We start from the raw sequence: 19,882 nt of genomic DNA on the forward strand, positions 1-19,882 counted from the left end.
GCGCACTGACTGTCCCTTTTATCTTGCAGGTACAAGTTCGGAGCTTTAGAGAAGCTGAAGGGTGCTGGAATACCCACTGGATTCGGTGTGGGAAGGAGTAATGGCACGTGAGTAATAAAGTTGCCCAATGTCTTTAAACGCACCTTCTTTTGTCTTTCAGATGCTGGATGCAGCGCTGAAGACCTCCGGAGCATGCGAAGAGTAGGTAAGCCTTTGTCTTTCAGATGCCGGAATGCAGCGCAAGGCTTTGGTGACAGCCGATGGACCAGGTAAGAGATGCGCTGCCACTGAAGACCGTAGTGCTAACCTGTTCTTTCTTTGTCTTTACAGGTGCTGCTGAAGACTGGATTCCAGGATGGTAAGCCTTTGTTCCCTTAGGCCCAGGATCAGAAGCAGAAGACACGATGAGCGTTCTGCTGCAGAGAATGCAGAATAACGCAAAGCAAGATTCATCCATCGGGTGTGGTTTAAATAGCCTCCTGTAGTGCTTAGGTATCTCCTTCCACAGCCACGCCTAGGTAAGAAAAGAGTTCCTGCTTTCCAGAAGAGTTCCAGTGTTCTGAACCTAGGGAGGGGCTCTTGCCCCACCCAACATGAAAAGTAGTCCCAAACAGAAGAGGATCAGGGGTTCAACTGGCAGGTAAGTAAGCAGCATGGTCTGCTGCAGGTAAGTCCATCCAAGCATTATGAGCCCGGCGCTTCCAGCGCTGGGACTGGGCATCTTTATGAGCCTGGTGCCACTGGCACCGGGGTTATGGGTCTGCTTCCAAGGGAGTCGGGCAAGTCCTGATCTTTTGGAAGCAGAGATCATGACAGTTCTTTCTGTCAGGAAAGCTATCATCCACTGTAGTGTCGGGTTGCTTATGCCTACTTCTTGGATCTTTTTGATAAGGGTTTCAAGGTCGACTATGTTTAAGGCTGCTAACAGATCTAATAGTATCAGGAGGTAATTGATGTTGGAGTCTGAATTCATTTTTAGGTCATCCCAGATGAAGAGTAGTGTCTATTATTCTCACATGCCTAAAGCCAACTTGTGCCTGGTCCAGTATGTGGATGGATTCCATGTGTCCACATATGTGGATTTCTAGCAGTTTCATCAGGTAATGGATGCTTGATATTGGGCAGTAGTTTGTGGGGTTGTCTATTTTTACTCAGGGATCTTTGAGAAGTGGTTCAACATAGGCAGTTTTAGAAACTCCTTTACAGAGGCGTTGCTAGGGGGCTATAGCCCCTGGTCTTTTGGTTGTAGCCCCGGATAGAATCTCTGGAGCTACAGCCCAAAGGCTAGCTAGCCCCGAGTCCGACAGTCCCGACATTAGCGTAGCCCCAGGTCTTTTCCACAACTAGCAACACCCCTGCTCCTATATACAGGACCTGTTGCCAGAAAATGGCTCATGAGGTTGCAGAACTATTGTGAATGTGCCTCTTTGCAGAGGATGTTCTTGTAGTCTTCTGTCGAGATTACTGTCAAGTAGTTTTGTAATGTGGTAGCCTCTGGGGTTTTACATTGGCAATATTGTTACTTATTTCCTTTGGCATAGCTTTGATGTATTTTGGATTTGTACAACTTTGTTGTTAAAGTGGTTTGTCAGTTACAGAGATTCTGCGAGGGGGAGGGGATGTTATTGCAAGATGTCAGGGATCTTATCTCATTGATGAGGTTCCACATCTCTTTCTGTGTGTTGCTTGCTTTTGGCATGTGTTCAGCATAGTGTAGTTTCATCCCTTTTAGTTTTTCTGCTTTATAGAGTTGTATCTGACTTTGGTATGTGATTTTTGTCATGTTGGTTGAAATCTTTTCTCCAAGCTTGTTTGAATTTCCTGCTGTTTTCTTCAGGGACTTGAGGTAAACCATCTGGCAGCCATTTTCTTTTGGGAGAAGGCAAAGAGTTGATTCAGTGCTACATCATCTAGATCGTACCTGATGCATTTTTTGAATGCCTCATTTCTTTCTTCTTTTGGAAGTGTGTCCAGTAGAGCATTTGGTGGTTTTGTGAATTCCTTTCGGGTGTTGAAGTCCATGGTGTTGAGGGAATGACATTCAACCACTAATATGTTATTTAGCGTATGTCCATCTATACAAGCTGTGCAGATCACCATGTCTCTTGCCTGTGAGTCTGTTTTGGTACCTAATTGCAAAAATGTGGAGCCCTTCAACTGAGTTGAGAAAAAGTATGCCCAAATAACCTGTTCTCTTGGATGGTTGGATGGTTCCCACTCAGGAAGGTATACAGCCACATTTTAAATCACCTCATGTTTTTGGAGCATATTCACTTCTATTTCACACTCAGGTTCTACACTTTGGCTGACTGAGGGACCCTTCAGTACTGATCTTTGGGTGCACTGGTGTTCATGTTATTGGCTTGTAACCTAAAAGACTCCCTCCCTGCCCATCAGGCCTGTGAGGTAAACTGTAATGCTCCGCTCGGTGCGTCCCTCGACATACTGGCGGCACAGGCTCAATTGTTGGCATTTCCCCTGGAGACTCGAGCAATGGGACCACCGCCAACCATCAGCATCGCCCTCAAAGTGCAGCATCAAGGACGTCAGGCACAGTATGACGTAAGCACGGTCTGCCAATCAAAATGCACACAAAACATGGAAATCTGTGATGTTGTCTTGATTTAAATGCCGAAATGTGGAAGAAAGATGCTTCTCAACATGTTCTCCAATCAGTGAGTGGCCTCCTGGTTCTTTGTGGTTTTGACTCTCTGGATTCTAGTTCTTGCTCCTGGATCGGTTTGTGTTTTCCATTGTATTATTTTTTTTTTTCAATTTCCATTTGTAAAGCGCACAACTGCCCTCGGGCATTGCGGCACTGTTAAGAAGACTTACTTTAGTTACATAAGTGCTTATGAGATAAGTATACATGTGGCCTAACCCCTACTTTCAGGACGACGGCACAAGCAATGCATAGAGGCAAATCCGGTGGCATAAACAAGAAGGCAAGCCTTATCTTGAAAGGTGGCATCAGTTAATGCAAGAGTCAGTATAGGTGGCACAGACATCAGCCTGACCCTATGTTGCGGGTGGCGGCATATCCAGTGCAAAAAGTAAGATCCGTTGGCAAGGACATTATGGCCAGCCCTAACTTGAGTGTGGTTGCATCAAGTAATGCAAGAGTCAGAATTGGTGGCAAAGGCAGGCAGCCTGACCCCCTGTGGAGGGTGGCGGTGCATACAATGTGTAGAAGGTCAAATCCAGTAGCAAATGCGTGCTGGCAAAACCAATCAATGCAGCCAACTGTCTACAAGGAGTTGGGGAACATCATACAGCAGGCGATCATGGTGGTGGGGGAGACACACGCATTACATACACACGACCAAGGGTGTGGGGTAGGCACTCGTACTACCTACAGATGACCAAGGCAGAGGGGGACAACATGCAAAAGGCAGGCGGTCATAGGCGGTGGAGGGAGACACACGTACCACATACAGGTGACAACGGGGTGGGGGAGACACATGCATTACATACAGGCGACCAGGAGGCTGGGGGAGATTCACGCACTACATACCGGGGACCAAGGGGGTGGGGGAAACTCACGCACTACATACAGGGCAATCATGGTGTTCGGGGGGAGACACACACACTACATACAGGAAACCAAGGTGGATGGGGGAGACTCACGCACTACATGCACACGACCAGGGGGGAGGGGACGTCATGCACCCATCAGGCTATCATGTGGGCGAACATAGTATGGGAGGGGAGCACACGCTACTACATCATGAAACAGGGCCTGGCTGCGGCGGGAGTTCTAACATACAATGGAAATATAACAGCATGAGCAAGATATGGATTACCCACAGTGAGGAAATAGTGGAAGTGGTAATGTTTGGGTGGCAGATTAAGAGTAACCATCGTTACGGATGGCTAGCTACTCGAGTGAGACGAATAGAAGAAGACAAATGTAACATTTTAGAGTGCCTGCAGCAGGGTAGCAGAGACAGGATCATGGGTGTATGGACCGGGTCGGACCGGAATCCCGGTAAAACAGGGAAAGACAGGATCCTTAGTGTAGGCCTTTGGTTTAGGCCCGGCGTCGCCTCCCGGCTCCAACTGAACCGCTGATTTGCTGCATCAGGCGGCCAATTGGAATCTCCTTTCCCCGAAATGAATCTCCAGGCAGAGAGAGGAGGTCAGGCACGACGAGAAACGACGTTGGCCATGTTAATGGTGTTTCATGGCTAATGCAATAGAATCTTGGTCTGGGTGTCCACGCTGTGCCCCAGTGGAGTGGGGACACGTCCTTCTGGATGGCTCTGGAGAAGGGGAAAAAAGAAAGGTTGGTTTAGTTATTGGACTTTGGACTTCTTCTTGACTTGTCTCTGAATCTCACCTTGGATTTGGCATTTTGGTGTTTTTCCCTTGGATCTGAAGCTTTGGTTGCCTCCTTTTCTGCAATGTTTTCTCCTGGATCTTGGTGTCTCGAGGTGTTCTGTTGTTCTTCCACGGATCATCACCCCCTTAGTGGTGTCCTCATGTCATCCAGGTAGGACCCTGCGTCTATTGCTTTGCTGCTCACCAGACTGGAGTTGTGCTCTGTATATAGATGTGGCTCGTTCTGCCTAGGTTAGAATCAGTTCCTGCATTGGTTTCTACGCCGTCAGGTGCTTTTCAAATCTATTGGTGAACACAGGTGAACACCAGGATTCCCTTCATAGGTCTTTCCACCCTGGCCTTGAACTAACGCAACTCAAACTAATATCTATTTATTGCGTAGAATTTGCAAAAAATGTTACAACATTAGATTAAGAAAAAAATGTGGTGTTTTTGGGGTCGTTATTTTGCAATTTTCTTTCAGGTGATAGCTCGACAATTATCAGAATAGTGTACATTCCACAGAAGAAGCACCAAGCACACACGGTGCACGTGTAAAACATGTAATACACGTCCATGGAAAAGGTAGCATGAACACAATCAAATACTTGCAAGGAGGAAACCGTATATCCAAACTCCCAGGAGTAGCGATTTCTTTATGGGGGCAAAAGGGGCAAAAACCCTGGGCCCCTGTCCTGGGAGATGCCCCCACCTGCTGGAATGAAGAAAAAAGTCTGTGTAAATACATAAATAACACAGGTTATGATTCTTTCTTGTGTGCTGCTGAGGTTCTGAGCCTGCTGTCCAGCTATTGTTGACGATTAAGGTTTGATCTGATCTTAATACTGTGCTTCATAAAATAAAAGTTAAATGTAGCCCATATAGTTTTGATGTTGACTACAGCACAACTCCTGAAGCATTTTCACCTTTCTTTGCGGAATATGTTGATCCCACGCAACAACCAAAGTTGAAATACATATCACTAACCGTAAGTATCCTGATAGTTTAGAAGAAAACTCATTGGTTTAAGCACTTGTTTATAGGTCAAATCACATTACTAAATTCAGCAAGCAAGACTCAGACTTTCCTCTCACTAAGGATGATAAAAAGCTAGTGATAGTAATTGTCTGTCTTGCTTGGCACAGTTGTACAACGATCTCTTGGGAGCCACGTCGGAATGTCCCCCTTCACCAGGACAGAAACCTTCCTCGTTGATCACTGAAGTAAACACAAGGACAGAAAGTCCTTCCCCTAGGCAGAAACGATTTACGTCATGCGTCCCTTGATGCATTCAAGGTACCTCGACCAAGGAGCTCCAGTGGATGACAAAGCAGAAACCATAAACCCACACGACATAGGCGAGAACCCTGTTCCCTTTGTGAGTAGTGTATACAGTTGGGAATGGGAGGATTTACATACCGATCATCTTCTCAAAAGGAATGCAGGAAATAACCATAGGCTGCACCTTTCCTGGATGATTCCAGTAGTTTGGAAACCTATCTTTGTCTCTATGACTCTGACTAGTGAGTCCCTGTATTTGAACACCGAGGGTTTCAACTCCTGCCTGTCTGTGTTCACCAACACACTGAGCAATGGAATACTGTAAGAGAAACAATGATACATTTTTCGAACTAAACTTAGGAATTATTTAACCAAACAAAGCATAAGCACTCTCTAAGTACCTAAACTTACCTAAAGATTTGAGTCTGACCATAACACTGAACGTTCATAGTGTGGAGTTTCACTTATTACGAGACACAGAGCCTCCATTGTATTACCCTTCTTATGGACGGAGGTTTCTTTCTTGCTGGCCATCTTGGAATGGGTGTCCTGAAGGTAAAGGGTAAGAGGATGTGTAGAGGGTAAGAGGATGTGTCCCATTTTGCCGGATATCTTGGATGGGGTCTGATTGCTCTGCACTGTAGGGAAACAGGAGTTCACAGTTAAGGTATACCTTCTTGTCCAATGAGGCTGCCTGGAAGAAGAGGAGCATGTCTGATGGAAGCCCGCTTGACTCTGGGATCCCTAACAGTAATACCCAGGAGGTCATTTTCTAACGATCACAGCAATAAACAACATTGTCATTTGTGTTGCTGGTGTAGTAGAGGCACAGAGCGGAAATAATGTCTCTGCAGTGATGTACTCCTCTGTCTTCAAGGTGCGCTTATATTTATACCTTTGTGAGTTGCTCATGCAGGTGCAAAATGAATGGATTCCTACAGAGTCCACCTTGTTTAGCACCTGCTAAAAGCACTGGGATTCCATAGGCATCCATTGTAAATGCCGTCAGTAAAGCATAATGTGCGGGCAGCATATACATTTTCTTTTTTTTTTTTTACAAAGACAGAATGTAAAACCAAAGAGTAAAGGTGATATCACCTCTTTCGACTTTTTGATTTTAAACTCTTTGTTGTAACGGTCAACACTTGCCTTCAGTAGACCCAACAGCACTTAATGGTTAACATTGGTGTTCCCCTGCATGCTGCAAAATGACGTGCCAGGATCAGCGATCTTGAGTTATAAAAACAAACATAACTTCATTATGGCAAAAGTCTAGAGCGAAGTCCCTTTAAATGAGGGTTGTACAAATTAGACAGCTACCCCTAATGAAACAAAAAAGCATAACTCAGGAGAGGTGACTAGGCAACCAAATTTGAGACATTCCAACCAATGTGTTGAGGCTTATATACCGACATTGACACTGAACAACCCTCGAATACTGGACAAATCCTCTAATCTCACAGGATAGAACCAGGCCGAGTTTTGTGAAAGGGTTAGCCTTCTCACATTTTGGTGTGTAGCTCATTGCCTTCTCTCGTTTCATGTAGGCCATTTGACTGGAAGTGTCCTAGATAGGAGGGAGCCCACCAAAAGTGATAGGTTTATGGTGAGCTTACTTTCAGTTTTGTGTATTTCACACAAAAACAGTTTCTTATGAAATACAGTAGTGAAAGATAGACAGTGTTTTTTATGATCACATCATTTAGGAGTTCGTCACTTGTGTACTTCCCCTAATGAAAGCGAAAATGCAATGACCTTAGACTAATTCTGCTTTGGCATCCCATGTTTCTATGCGGATTTGTTTTAAAATATTGTCAAGTGCGTTTATCATTTAATGTATGCACTTTCGAAGTCATGTCTACAAAACAGTGTATTATTGTAGTTCATAAAAGTCAAATATTCACAAACAATTTCCCCTTGCTATGTGACAAGAATGTGGGAAACAATTTGATCAAGGGTTGTAATTGCAGACTGGGCTCAAATGCGAGGTTCACAATTTTACCAAATTATGTGATGCTGGGTAATTTATTTAATCTCAAAGTGCCTATCCAGCCAATATTGCCTGTACCCAAATATTTCAAAATTGTCAACCACTAAGAGTGATGTATTTCTCAGGTTACACTCTTCAAAAAAAGCTTCCTTCCTAGTTTAACTATGTTATTGCTACACACATAAAAGTAACCTTTGATATATTTCAAAGCACAAAGTCATTTGTTTCTTTATTTAATTGATTGATTGATTGATTGATTGATTGATTTATTGAGCGCCTTACACCAAGGCGGTGTACAATGGAACAACACATACAGAGAAATAACAACAATTAACATTGTGAGCAAGAATACAACTTGAATCATTCTACAAAACAGTGCAAGGAGCAATTAACTGAGAGGGGGGCAAGTGGAGTGGGGATAGGAGTGTTGAGGGGGCAGGAGAAGGATAGAATAAATGTAGAAGAAAGGGGGAAAGAATGTAATGGGAGAGGGGAGAGAGGAATTAAAAGAGGGGAGAGACAGGGGGGAATGGAGAGGGTAGGGGGGGCTTCAAGGTGGGGAATGGAGAAGGAGGGATTTAAGGGAAGTGTGAAATGAGGTGAAGGTAGAGGAAGAGCGGATTGGGAGCGGGAGAGAGTTCCAGTGCAGAGGAGCAAGAAGGTGGAAGGAGCGGAACCGGGAGGAAGCACAGGGGAAGGAGGTACAGTGAGAAGGAAGCGGTCAGCGGAACAAAGGGAGCGAGAGGGGGAGTAGAAGGAGAGAAGGGAGGAGAGATAAGGAGGAGCAAGACCATGGAGCGATTTGAAAACAAGGCAGAGAAAGTGGAATTTTAGTTGTAGGTGGAAAGGTAGCCAGCCAAGGTGAGAGAGCGAAGAGGAGATGGAGTCGCTGGAGGTAAGGAGACAAAGGGTACGAATGGCAGAGTGGTATATGGATTTAAGAGGGGCAAGCTGAGAAGTGGGAAGTCCGAAGAATAGAGAGGAGCAGTTGAAGAGGCGGGAAAAAATGAGCGAGGAAATTAGTAGTTTGGTAGCATGGAATGTAAGAGAGGGGCAGATTTTGCGAATATTGTAGAGGTGGTATCGGCAGGTGCGGGAGGAGAGTGAAATGTGTTGCGAGAAGGAGAGAGAGGAGTCAAATAAAATGCCTAGATTGCAAGCATGGGTGGAGATAGGGAGATCAGAGGGAGGAAAGTGGATAAAAGGGGGAGGAGAAGGAGGGGGAAGAGTATTAGAGGGGAAGAAAAGGACTTTGGTTTTACCGGTGTTGAGGGAAAGAAAGCGGGAGGACATCCAGTTCTTGATGGCTGTGAAACAAGAGGAGAGTTTAAGATGGAGGTCAGGTGTGAAGGAGGAGAAAGAGAGAAAGAGCTGAGTATCATCAGCATAGAAATGATGGGAGATACCAAAGGAGGAGATAACAGGGGCGATAAGGGAGGTGATGATGCAACCTCACTTGAAAAACATGTTCCACTTCTAATCTCTGTATTTTGGATATGTGCACTTCCTGGCAATGTCTAATCTGTATCCTCTGTGCTATATTATGTGCACTTTCCGCATTGCTTTCTATTTCCTTCCTAATTGTCTCCTCTATCCATGCTTGAACACTTATGTACTGACTGGCTGGTAATTGTGGGATTAAGTTCCTATTCCAAGGGCTGGAATGGGTTGTAACAGCCCAGCAGCCCAAGTTAACGGCCCAAGTGAAGCGGTAACCCTGGGTGCCAAAAAAAAAATATTTTCATTCGTTGAACGGGACGCCTTTCCCGTCCCGCTAAATGACTGAAAATACTATGTGAAGATAGCCACCATGGAAAGGGAAAGTGGGAAGCTGGTCACAATACACAGGTAAGCGCGGTTGGGGATAGAGTTTGGAAAAGGTCAACAAAAAATAAGGGGATGGAGGGTGGGGGGGGATGGCGGCTGAGGGAACCAGCTGTCAGGCGACTTCGAATGCTGACTGAGATTGTAGGTTTCAGCCCACATTTCTAGCCACCTGATTGGCTCGTTCCCCCGTGCCATGTGCTAATCTAAGTTCTGTGTCTATGGGGGAGAAGGTTTAGCTGGTAAGATAGTTCAGCGGGTTGAGCGCTCGCTGCTGCGATCTGAGCATGATCTGCAGGTCGCAGGTTCGAATCCCGGCAAGACCAACTCAGCCTTTCATCCTTCCGAGGTCAATAAATGAGTACCAATTTCGGTTGGATGACATTGTATGTAAATATGGGCTCTGTAGAGTGCTTTGGATTAAGGCGCTACAAATATACACATCATTATCATTACCTTATCATGTGGCTACTGATTTGTGTCCTGCATCTTTACTCCAGCCTGCATCCCTCCCACGAGGCTCTCTTGTGTTGTGTCAGCAGTAGAACACAAGTACCCTTGTCGTGTACTGCTAAGGTTACTCTAGAAATGCCACGTATTTATTATTCTGATTCCAGCAAGAATGAAAGGGATAAAAAGACTGCCGGGGAAGCATGTCAAACTGGACATTGGGGGGGTGACCAGAGGTTCTTGGACCCCTTCTTATCTTTGGTTTCAGGTAGGGGCCCAAATGTGTGTGTGCCCTGGGCCCCAAAGCATGTGGGATGGCCCTGCTGAGGCGAGCAGAGCGTGGAATCTTTCTGCAGTGATGCTCGTCGTCTTTCCCTTGCACAGGCATATATATCGTTATGGGACGGCCCTTCAACTTGCATTTTCTTAGACAACGATTTTCCACTTCAAGCGAGGCTGTGGTTTTGAAGAGAGGAAAGGTTAAACGACAGAGTAGGTGGGGGCATTCTGCCAGGAACAGAAGTACAGGTCTCTTCTGATCTCTGTACCGTCTTGTGAGGAATGTGGTCATGTGGGAGACTCTCATGTGGTGTGGGGTGGGGGGCTGTCTATAAACGTAGAAGCTGTGAGGGAGAATTTCACAGATGGTGAAAAACTAAGCGTGGGGTAAGAAAGTGAAAGAGCGAGGGAGAGGGGAAGAAATAGCGAGAAGAGGCTGGCAAGCAGAGCTGAAAGGGGGAAAGGGTCATCTTCCCCGATGCTGCCATGATGGAGAGCAAGGGCAGTGCGCCGCAGTCACAGAAGCGTATTGTCAGAATCCTGAGCTTCATCTCCGTCGGTTCCTGTGTGCTGTGCCTTCTTCTTGCCGCCATTACCCTTGTGGTATTGCTGTGCTACAAGACGGTAAGTTCTGCTTAACTTTCTGCAGCCCTTCCTCTAGGCCCCTGTTGCTGTGTGTGCAGATGCCTAGGGATGTCAGTGGGAAGAGTTTGTGTTTGGTATAGTTTTTTGGCGGCAGGGCAGCTAAAGATCCATGGCATAGTGGCGTGCAGCATCCAGGCTGGCAGAGTGGTTGTCTTGGAATGCGTCATCAGAAGATGTAAGCCTGGCGATGATAGGGACTTGGAAAAGGTGGATGCCTGCGCATGTCCCTCGCTGATTGTTTATGCGTCTGTCTTGAGGTCACAGTAACAAACAGAGATGTTTGTGGAAGGCAGGTCTACTTCGGCCACAAGAGTTTATGTTTACTCATTATGTGGCAATCCCAAGGTTTTGCACTAACTCCCGTCATCCTTCACCACTGACTATACTGGCTTGGGAAACATTGGTCTTGAAGTCCAACACTTCTGATGGGCCCCAGAGTGAGCAATTTATTTCGATAAATAATAATAATAATAATAATAATAATAATAATAATAATAATAATAATAATAATAATAAAATAAATGAAATGGGAAAGTACCATTTACCATACCTTTTAAGGCTATTGCAAGTCCCAGAGGAGTTCTGTGACCAAATAATAGAACAAGGCTGAAGCTGAGTCCCTCTCTAAGGCCATGGAGGTCTCAGGTGACTTGCAATGTCTATCTTAATGTATGGTAGCTGGTATTTTACTCCTTAGAATACATGGCCTCACAAGGCCATTATGGACACAAATGCATTGGTGCTCAAAAAATGGCTTTCTGAATTTGGGACCTCTAAGAATATTGCAAAATGAAAAGGGATACACATCACAATATGGATACAGTCTGAAGGAAATGCAATTTGAACTACTTCTCGTTGTAAATATAGTTTGAGAAGAATATTAATCAAATTCCGATTCAAATGTTTTGCATAACAATGCTTTTGCCTACAATTGACACACATAAATACAACAGTCAATACATATTTAATATATAACACGCATCACATAATTTGGTTTGGGCTGTTAAAAGAAAAGAATATTCAAGACCTAGTAAAAAAAAAAGATGTTAGATAATGGTCTTCCTATAGATTCTCAATTAGTCTCATGATTTCATTGAATACAGATATTCCAAATAGATGATCTCAAAATTTCAATGTATTTCTGTTATGGTCAGCCAACACGTTTTAACCCAGAGATCTTTCTCAAGGCCCTTCTCCTATAGACTAGGCATAACAACCGTATTAATTAGTTGCCGCCACTTGATTGGTGGGCAGGGACTAGAGTTAATGCTGAGAATCTTGAATGTTACGGATGCACCTTGTGTTTTGTACATCTTATTAGATTGCGTAAAGTTGCGTCCGCATTGTAGTAACGTATTAATAGGTGGATAACTGGTTCCGATCAAAGGGATGAATAAGTCTGTGCCTCCAATGGCAGTATGTCAATCCTAAGGTTAATTTCCTTCTGAAGTCTCAAGAACTACACTTGCAATTCCTAGCAATCCTCATAAATATGTGACGTAAGCACAGATGACTTCCACCAAGAAGCTCTCCAGCTACTCCAGCCGACCTGATGGTCCATCCCCGATCTTCCAAACTCTAACCGAAAAGGAAACCACACAAAATGTAACTGTTGTCGACATTATCCTCCTGTGACTTAACCATCCCCTAACAGGCCCTCTCACGCAAGCTTCCCGCAGGAGAGGCTTTTGGCATTGACTTCTTATAAGGGGACAGCGGGGGCAGAGGAAGTGAAAATGGGTTACTGCTTCTACTGACCTGTTTTTGCACATACAGGCACAATCTCACACATCCAGACCGTCTCATTTCCTGGTCGCAGAATTCAAAGGGATAAGATGCAGTGAGAACTACAAGAGAATAATGTGCGTGGCGTGACCCATAATGTCCTCCAGATACTTACCACAACTTCTTTCTTACTTGAAAGAGAAGCACATATTTTTCCAGGGTAGCGGCACGTGCTGTACGTGCATTTTGTAAACTTCCTTGCAAAATCTTTGAATCACTTTACAGTGATTTGAAGTGTCTCCCTACTCATACTAATCGCAGGTGAGATTGCCTAGCGGATTGAGCGCTCACTCCTGTGATTTGTGTGTGATTGATCTGCAGATTGCAGGATAGACTTCCAGAAAGGCCAACTTAGCCTTTCATCCCTCTGAGGTCGATACATGATTACCAATTTTGGTTGGGTGATATTGTTTGTAAATATGTAAATAAAGAAATAACAAATCTTTATCATTATAGCACAGGTTTTCATATGGGGTCGAGCCAACTCAAAATGCTTCGAATCAATATCACCATCATTTTGTTTGCAGCGTTTCAAATGAGCTTCAGCATTTACACTGTGGATAGTCTAACTTGTCTAGTGACGCTCAATCGGATTGGAGACTCTTGAAGCCTGTAGGTGCCTGTTGGTTTGAATTGTATCAGCCTCTTAAAGTCACCCCGAGATCTAATTCCCCACATGTCTCCAGTCTCATCATGTTTAGTATAACAACAATAAGAAAAAGCCAAAACAATGTAAAACTTCCCAATTTCTTTTTAAAATCATGTACATTTTTATTCTGAGACCACAATACAAAGCATAAAGCAACTGCATTGTATTTCCAGCCGGGAGCTGTACGTTCACCTCAGTGAAGGAGAAGGTTCAAACATGCACAAATATTTATTTTTAGCGAGACCTCTAAAGAAACCTAGCCCAGAACACATGCATGTTATTGGAAGGGGACTCCACATTCAGCCCAGTAAAGGAAAAGGTGGAAACATGCATGTACAATGTTTTCGGATGTTTCAGGCAGGTAACCAGGCATAAGCCAACAAAGAAAAGGTGGCGAACATGCATATACATGTTGTATTCTGAGAGCCAGCAAAAGATGTGTAGCATAGAACGCCAGCATTTCTTTTCAGGCATAACACATTATATTGAACACAGCAAGTAAAGGAGAAAGCATGCACATACATATTGTAAGTAAATGCAATCCCTGCCTGCATGAAAAAAAAACCGGACTTAAAATGGGCTGATTTGTGTTTTGTAATATCAGATATTTTACAAAGAAAACATCTTCTAAATGAGGGAGCATCACCCTGCTGTGAAGTAAACCGTGCACGCCTTTCTTTTTTCAGTCATTCTAAACCACTCTAAGCCAAAGTATAACACTTTTCCGAAATGAAAATGAATCAACTAATCAAATGAAGTACACTTTTTAAAGTGGATGTGTGGTGCAATAAAGGATGGCTTTGGATTAAGCACAATTTCGAATGCATGGAATTCTCTCTCTGCTGTCTCGGCACAGCTAGTGATCCAAGCAGGAGGTGCAGGCCGTATGACATCACTTCCCTTAAGCTCCAGTATCCCAGAATTCATTATTAATGCCTTAGACTTCCGAAGTCATTCAAGCTAATTCCAGCCTCTCTTAATTCTACAGGTTCAAATCAGCTCAGCCACCAGGTTGGTGGCTTCAATCAGTAGCTTCCAAGCAAAGGATGTTCCTATGACTTTCTTCAGCCTATCACAGACCTCCAGGAAGTGTGATGCCCTATAAAATGCCTATCTCACTTTCTGGTCCCTTGTGGGTTTTGTTAAACTGTGCGAGGAGTGATAGAGCTTGTTTATAATTGGAAGGTATTTGGACTTGATTAATTGTGGATTTTTATTTTAACTTCGGAACATTAAAAACCTCATATTGTCCACCTTAATTTCCCAAAGAAAGAAAAGGAGGTGATGATATATTGTGTCATGTCTCCCAGAAGGATTTCACCCAAGGGCACCTGTACAGTTCGCTCAGTTCAAGAGTTGGACACTTATCGCTATCTCCATCTACTGTCTCCATGAATGGCTGTAACTTTGTCCCACACAAATGTGATGTCATCATGTCAACACAATAGCACAAGCTGTGCTGAGTCTTTACTCCTCCCTGCAGATGAGTGTCGCTCTAGGGCACTTGCCCTGTGTGTTTAGTCACTTCCAAACTCTGTGGGGGTAATTCATAGAATTTAGCGCACAAGTGGCGCACGCGGCTGGCGCACAGTGTGTGCGTGCGAATCTCTGAGCCAGCCGCGTGCGCTAAAATCCATTTCCGAGCACAGCGTATTCATGGATTTTAGCTACCAAAACCAGCCGTGGCGCACAGTGGCGCAGCGACCCTGCAGCAGCGCCAGTTACGGCCCCAAGAACGCTCCTCGCGCAGGGAAAAGCCATCAAAATCCCCAATCCGGTGCAAAGGGCTGCGCTAACCCTGTACCAGCACGGCAAGCGGAGTACGTGTATTACTGGGGTTCTCGGGAAGTTTCACACGCGAATGGCCCTGTGCGAGCGGGGTACGTGTATTACTGGGGTTCGCGTGAAGTTTCACATGCGATTTCAGCAGGGTACGTGTATTTCAGGGGTGCGCGGGAAGTTTTACACGCGATTGGCCTGGGTACGTGTATTTCGTGGGTGCGGGGGAAGTTTCACACGTGATTTTAGCAGGGTACGTGTATTTCAGGAGTGCGGGGGAAGTTTTAGATACGATTGGCCAGACTAAGGGTATATCAGGGGTGCGCGGGAAGTTTTACACGCGATTGGCCTGGGTACGTGTATTTCGGGGGTGCGCAGGAAGTTTTACATGCGATTTTGCTGTCATAGCAGGGAACGCATATTTCGGGGGTGCGTGGGAAGTCCTACACGTGAATTGGCAGTGTGGGTCCTCCCAGGTGTCCCCTCTACCCCCTCCACGGCCCCTGTAGGCAGCCCACACCACAGGGGACTACCCTGCACCCCTGATAATGTCCCCCAGCACCCCCAACCCCAGCAGTGAGGGGCACCTGCCAGCAGGCCCCGACACATGTCCTCCTGCACCCCCACCTCCCCAGCAGTGAGGGGCACCTGCCAGCAGGCCCCGACACATGTCCCTCTGCACCCCCCACCCCCCCAGCATTGACAGGCACCTGCCAGCAGGCCCAGAAACATGTCCCACAGCACCCCCACCCCCCAGCAATGAGGGGTACCTGCCAGCAGGCCCCGACACATGTCCCCCTGCACCCCCACCTCCCCAGCAGTGAGGGGCACCTGCCAGCAGGCCCCGACACATGTCCCTCTGCACCCCCCACCCCTCCAGCATTGACAGGCAGCTGCCTGCAGGCCCTGACACATGTCCCTCAGCCAACACGTCATCACAATCTAGATCCCTGGCTCTTATGGCCACCCATATCCCACCCCACGCCACCCCAGTCCAAACACCCAACCAAGCTTTACATCCATTCCAAATTGAAATCCCCATTACATGATAGATCACAAATAAGCAGTATGCGCATGAGTACAAGTCTGTCAGACACACACAATGGCAACACATGACTGAGAAAACCCACATTGTGACATGCATGAAACCAATGAGAGAAGACCACACATTGAAGTAAGAAACAAAAATGTATTCAAGTCAAAATGAAGGGAATTAAATCAAAACACACAAAAATTCCAATAATAATCAAAATACAGAATGTCCCAAAAAATGATAAATAAATAAAATGAGAATCCAAATTAATCCAAATGAAAATGTGTCCAAAGTCACCGTCCAACAAAGCAAATCCAAAGGGAAAGAAAAGCGTAATATCCATTGCTCCATGGTGAAGAAAAAAAAGAGATGAATGAGAAAAATCCACTGTAAAACTATGTACAAATAGCAAATCCAGGGTCCATGAGCCCAACGACATAAATGAAACCTACAATGAAACCTACCTAATTACTAACTATATACAAAAATGTGGGGCATAGTCCATGCGCTCCAAATGAAAGAAAAAAGAAATGAAATTTAACACTAAGTAACTATATGCAATGGCGTCGGGCAAGTCCAACGGCTCACTTGTTGATGTCATGGGCCAGGGCATCATTGAACTCCTGTTCAATGTCTTGGAGGCGGGCCTGTTCTCTGCCCCCGAGGTCTCGCAGGGATAACGCCATGTCCACCTCCAACTCCCTGCGAATTCCCTCGAGACACTCAGCCCGCCTCAGCACCCTGCACATGGAGTTCTCCGCCCTGACCATTGTGAGCCTTGCCTCCTCCACCCGCCGCCGCTCCGCAACTATCTGCTGGCCCAACCGCTGCCATACGGAAGACAATCCCATTCCAGGGTCCTCCTGCCCTCCGGCCGATGCCTGCCCCTCTGATGTAGATGGCCCCGAGCCATGATGCATCCCACGTTGAGCCTGCCGCTGCCTCTGACGCAACTGCCTCTGCCAGCACGACGGCATCCAGGCTGATGGAATACACCAACGCCATTGTGCACGTGCCCTGCCCGATGATGCCGGCACATCCTCCATCTGCTGGGGTCCAGTTGCAGTGGTGTCCACCCCTGCTGGACCTCCGACTCCCGACTGTGGCAGGGATGGGATCCCCACCGAGCTGGCTGCGTTGGTCAGGGCAGGTCCACAGGGGGCCCTGGTGGCATCTGGGCCGGAAGACGGCATGGAAACGACTAGCGCATAGTCTCCACAGAGGAGGAGAGGGCCGCCAGAGTGGCCTGACACATGTACAAAACCCCCGACCATGGACACTCCCAACTGGGCCACGTTGGCACGCTGCTCTTCGTGATGACGTGCATGCTCCCCCCGGGAAACACGCACGTCATCACGAATGTCACATGTGCGCAACGCGACACCAATCAGGACCTTCACCATACGGCCAGGGGTCCCCTCGTCCGCAGGTAGAGGAGTGTCAGATGACATGGACATCCCCCCTACATGCGGGCGGGCCTGGGATGGGGCATCCCTGCTGGTGCATGGTGGTGCAGTCACAGTGTCAGGGACAGTGACATGCACAGGCCCCTCCACGGCGACCTGTGCTGCCTCCTGCCCCTGCCCTTGGACTGCACCACTTGCACCAGTGGTACCACCCCCACCAGGCCCCATGTGCGGCTCAGTAGCGGCCTACTCCTCCTCTGTGGAAACCACCAACCTGGATGGCTCCACACCGTCTTCTGCCATTGCAAGCCCCTGTGGGGGCTCACCCACCCCTTCCGCTGCAGCCGTAGTGGCAGACGCAGCATCAGTCCCCTCACTCCCGGACAATGGTAAATTCTGGGAGGGTGACTGGGCCTTGCGTCGCCGGCCGGTGGGGGCATCCCCGCCGCTTTGCTCCATAGCGCCGTCTCCGCCCTCTTCATCACTTGCCGCTGTGTAGAGGGAGACATAGAACACAAGCATCAGGGTACTGTATAATGGTCCCCTAGACAAGAAGCAATAGCAGATGAGTGACACTGTCAAACATCACTTCCATCATGTTATCCACAACACATGGGTCAGTGCAGGCAAAACACATGCAGCAACAGGCATGGCGCATGCTATGAACATTAGCATACATGTCCAAGGGACGCTTGAAACATACAATGCTGGTTTGAAACTCACATGCATCATTGGTCATGCCTATCTCATGCACACACTCCACCGTAGTTTCATCCATCTGGCCTCGTACACCCCAGACACAGTGGATACAAGGATGAGTAGGCTGCATCAGTGAATCTGAACATTGTCACAGACATGTGTCATGCATCCATGGCATTTACAAGTCACAGACACGCAAGTCAGACACACAGACATGGACACCATACATGTCCATGACCGCAGCACCCATCTCTCACACCCCATCCATGTCCAATAACAGAGACAGGCATGCATTAATGTGTGCATTCCGCATGCTGCTCCGCATGTTGCATTGTAACACATGCACCTACCATGTGGTTCACACATTACTGGTCTCACATGCATGACCATGATGTCCCTGCACACACACCTATGTACATGGCCTATGTCAGACATACAGGCAAGTATCAGACAACCAGCACCCTGCAACATGCCCTGTCTCACACAGCAATGCTTGCCCACTTACTGCTCAACTCCAGATGGATCTGCCTCTGAAGGATCTGGGCGTGGAGCGTTGGGGCTACATGATCCAGGACCCTCATCTGGATGGTACTCATGCTGCCCGGCCCCCCTCCACGAGGCGCCGGGCCTTTACGAGGGTCCTGAACTCAAGACCTCCCAGCGCTTCTTGACTTGCTTGATGTTGCGGGTTGCCATCCCCTCCACGTTGATGGCAACCACAAAGTCGTCCCAGATCCTATCCCATCCTTCCTTGTTGGCGCGTGATGTTCCGAAGAGGGCATCATAATGCCCCAGGACATGCTCCACCAGGACACCAACTTCCTTCTGACTGAAGCTGGTGGCCCTCTGCCCCTCTGGCAGGGGGTCGCCAGTGGTCTTAGATGGTGTTTGCCCCGACATAGTGACCCCCGAGGCAGGCGTGGGTGAGCAACTGGGTCCTGGGGCTGGGCTGTGGAGCGATGGTATCCCAGTTGGGAGTCTTCTGTCCAGCAGGTGTGGACACAGCAACTGGACCCCTGCAGATGGCTGATGTGCAGGCACCAAATAGCAGGGCACGTGGGCAGCAGGCAGTCAGGCAGCAGCAGATGGCAGGTGGGAGAGTGCTCGGGGGGGTGGGGGGGCAGGAAAATGGCCTTCAGGGCAGGAGCGTGGTCTTCCGTGTGTTTTCGCTTGGCCAGCTTGATACGGAGTGATTTGGCACGTGAAAAAATTGCACGTCAGCGTGTAATTCGAGGAAAGGCCCTTAGCGCGTAAGCGCGTCAGCACACGTACGCGATTTCATTGGACCAAAGGCCTTTAGCGCGTAAGCGCGTCTGTGACGTATTGCGCATGGGCGTTGCCCTTTCGCGTGCAAAACTTCCTGCGCACCCCTGAAATACACGTACCCAGGCCAATCGCGTGTAAAACTTCACGCACACCCCCAAAATACACGTACCCCACTCGCACAGGGCCTATCGCATGTGAAACTTCACACAAACCCCAGGAATACACGTACCCCACTAAGTATATGCATGCTTTTTATTTGTGCACACTTTTGTAATGCGCAGGGACGCTACCACCTGCCTTCGTGTGGCGGACGTGTTTAGGCCTGTGCGTGTCTTTGCCCGTGCGCGGGTTTGCCCTATTCGATTCCATGAATACGTGTGGTTCGCGTGCGTGTGGGCGTTCCATGTACTTCCCAGCAGTACTTCCCCCGTTACGCCTTCTTTTTCACGCGTTATTCCCCATTCCACGTGTTACAC

The 19,882-nt window shown here is 47.2% G+C and overlaps 1 protein-coding gene across 1 annotated transcript in view; it reads left to right on the forward strand.

Moving 5' to 3' along the window:
* Window positions 1–10,519: 10,519 nt before the first annotated feature.
* TNFSF8 (TNF superfamily member 8) overlaps window positions 10,520–19,882 on the forward strand; it is a 215,988-nt gene continuing 206,625 nt past the window's right edge. The window contains exon 1 of the mRNA XM_069609675.1: window positions 10,520–10,768. Coding sequence (XP_069465776.1) covers window positions 10,631–10,768 — 138 coding nt within the window. The 5' untranslated portion in view covers window positions 10,520–10,630. The remainder of the gene's footprint in view (window positions 10,769–19,882) is intronic.

This window comes from Ambystoma mexicanum, chromosome 8 (genome assembly GCF_040938575.1).
Source record: "Ambystoma mexicanum isolate Mex_15411 chromosome 8, UKY_AmexF1_1, whole genome shotgun sequence".
NCBI classification, from domain to species: domain Eukaryota; kingdom Metazoa; phylum Chordata; class Amphibia; order Caudata; family Ambystomatidae; genus Ambystoma; species Ambystoma mexicanum.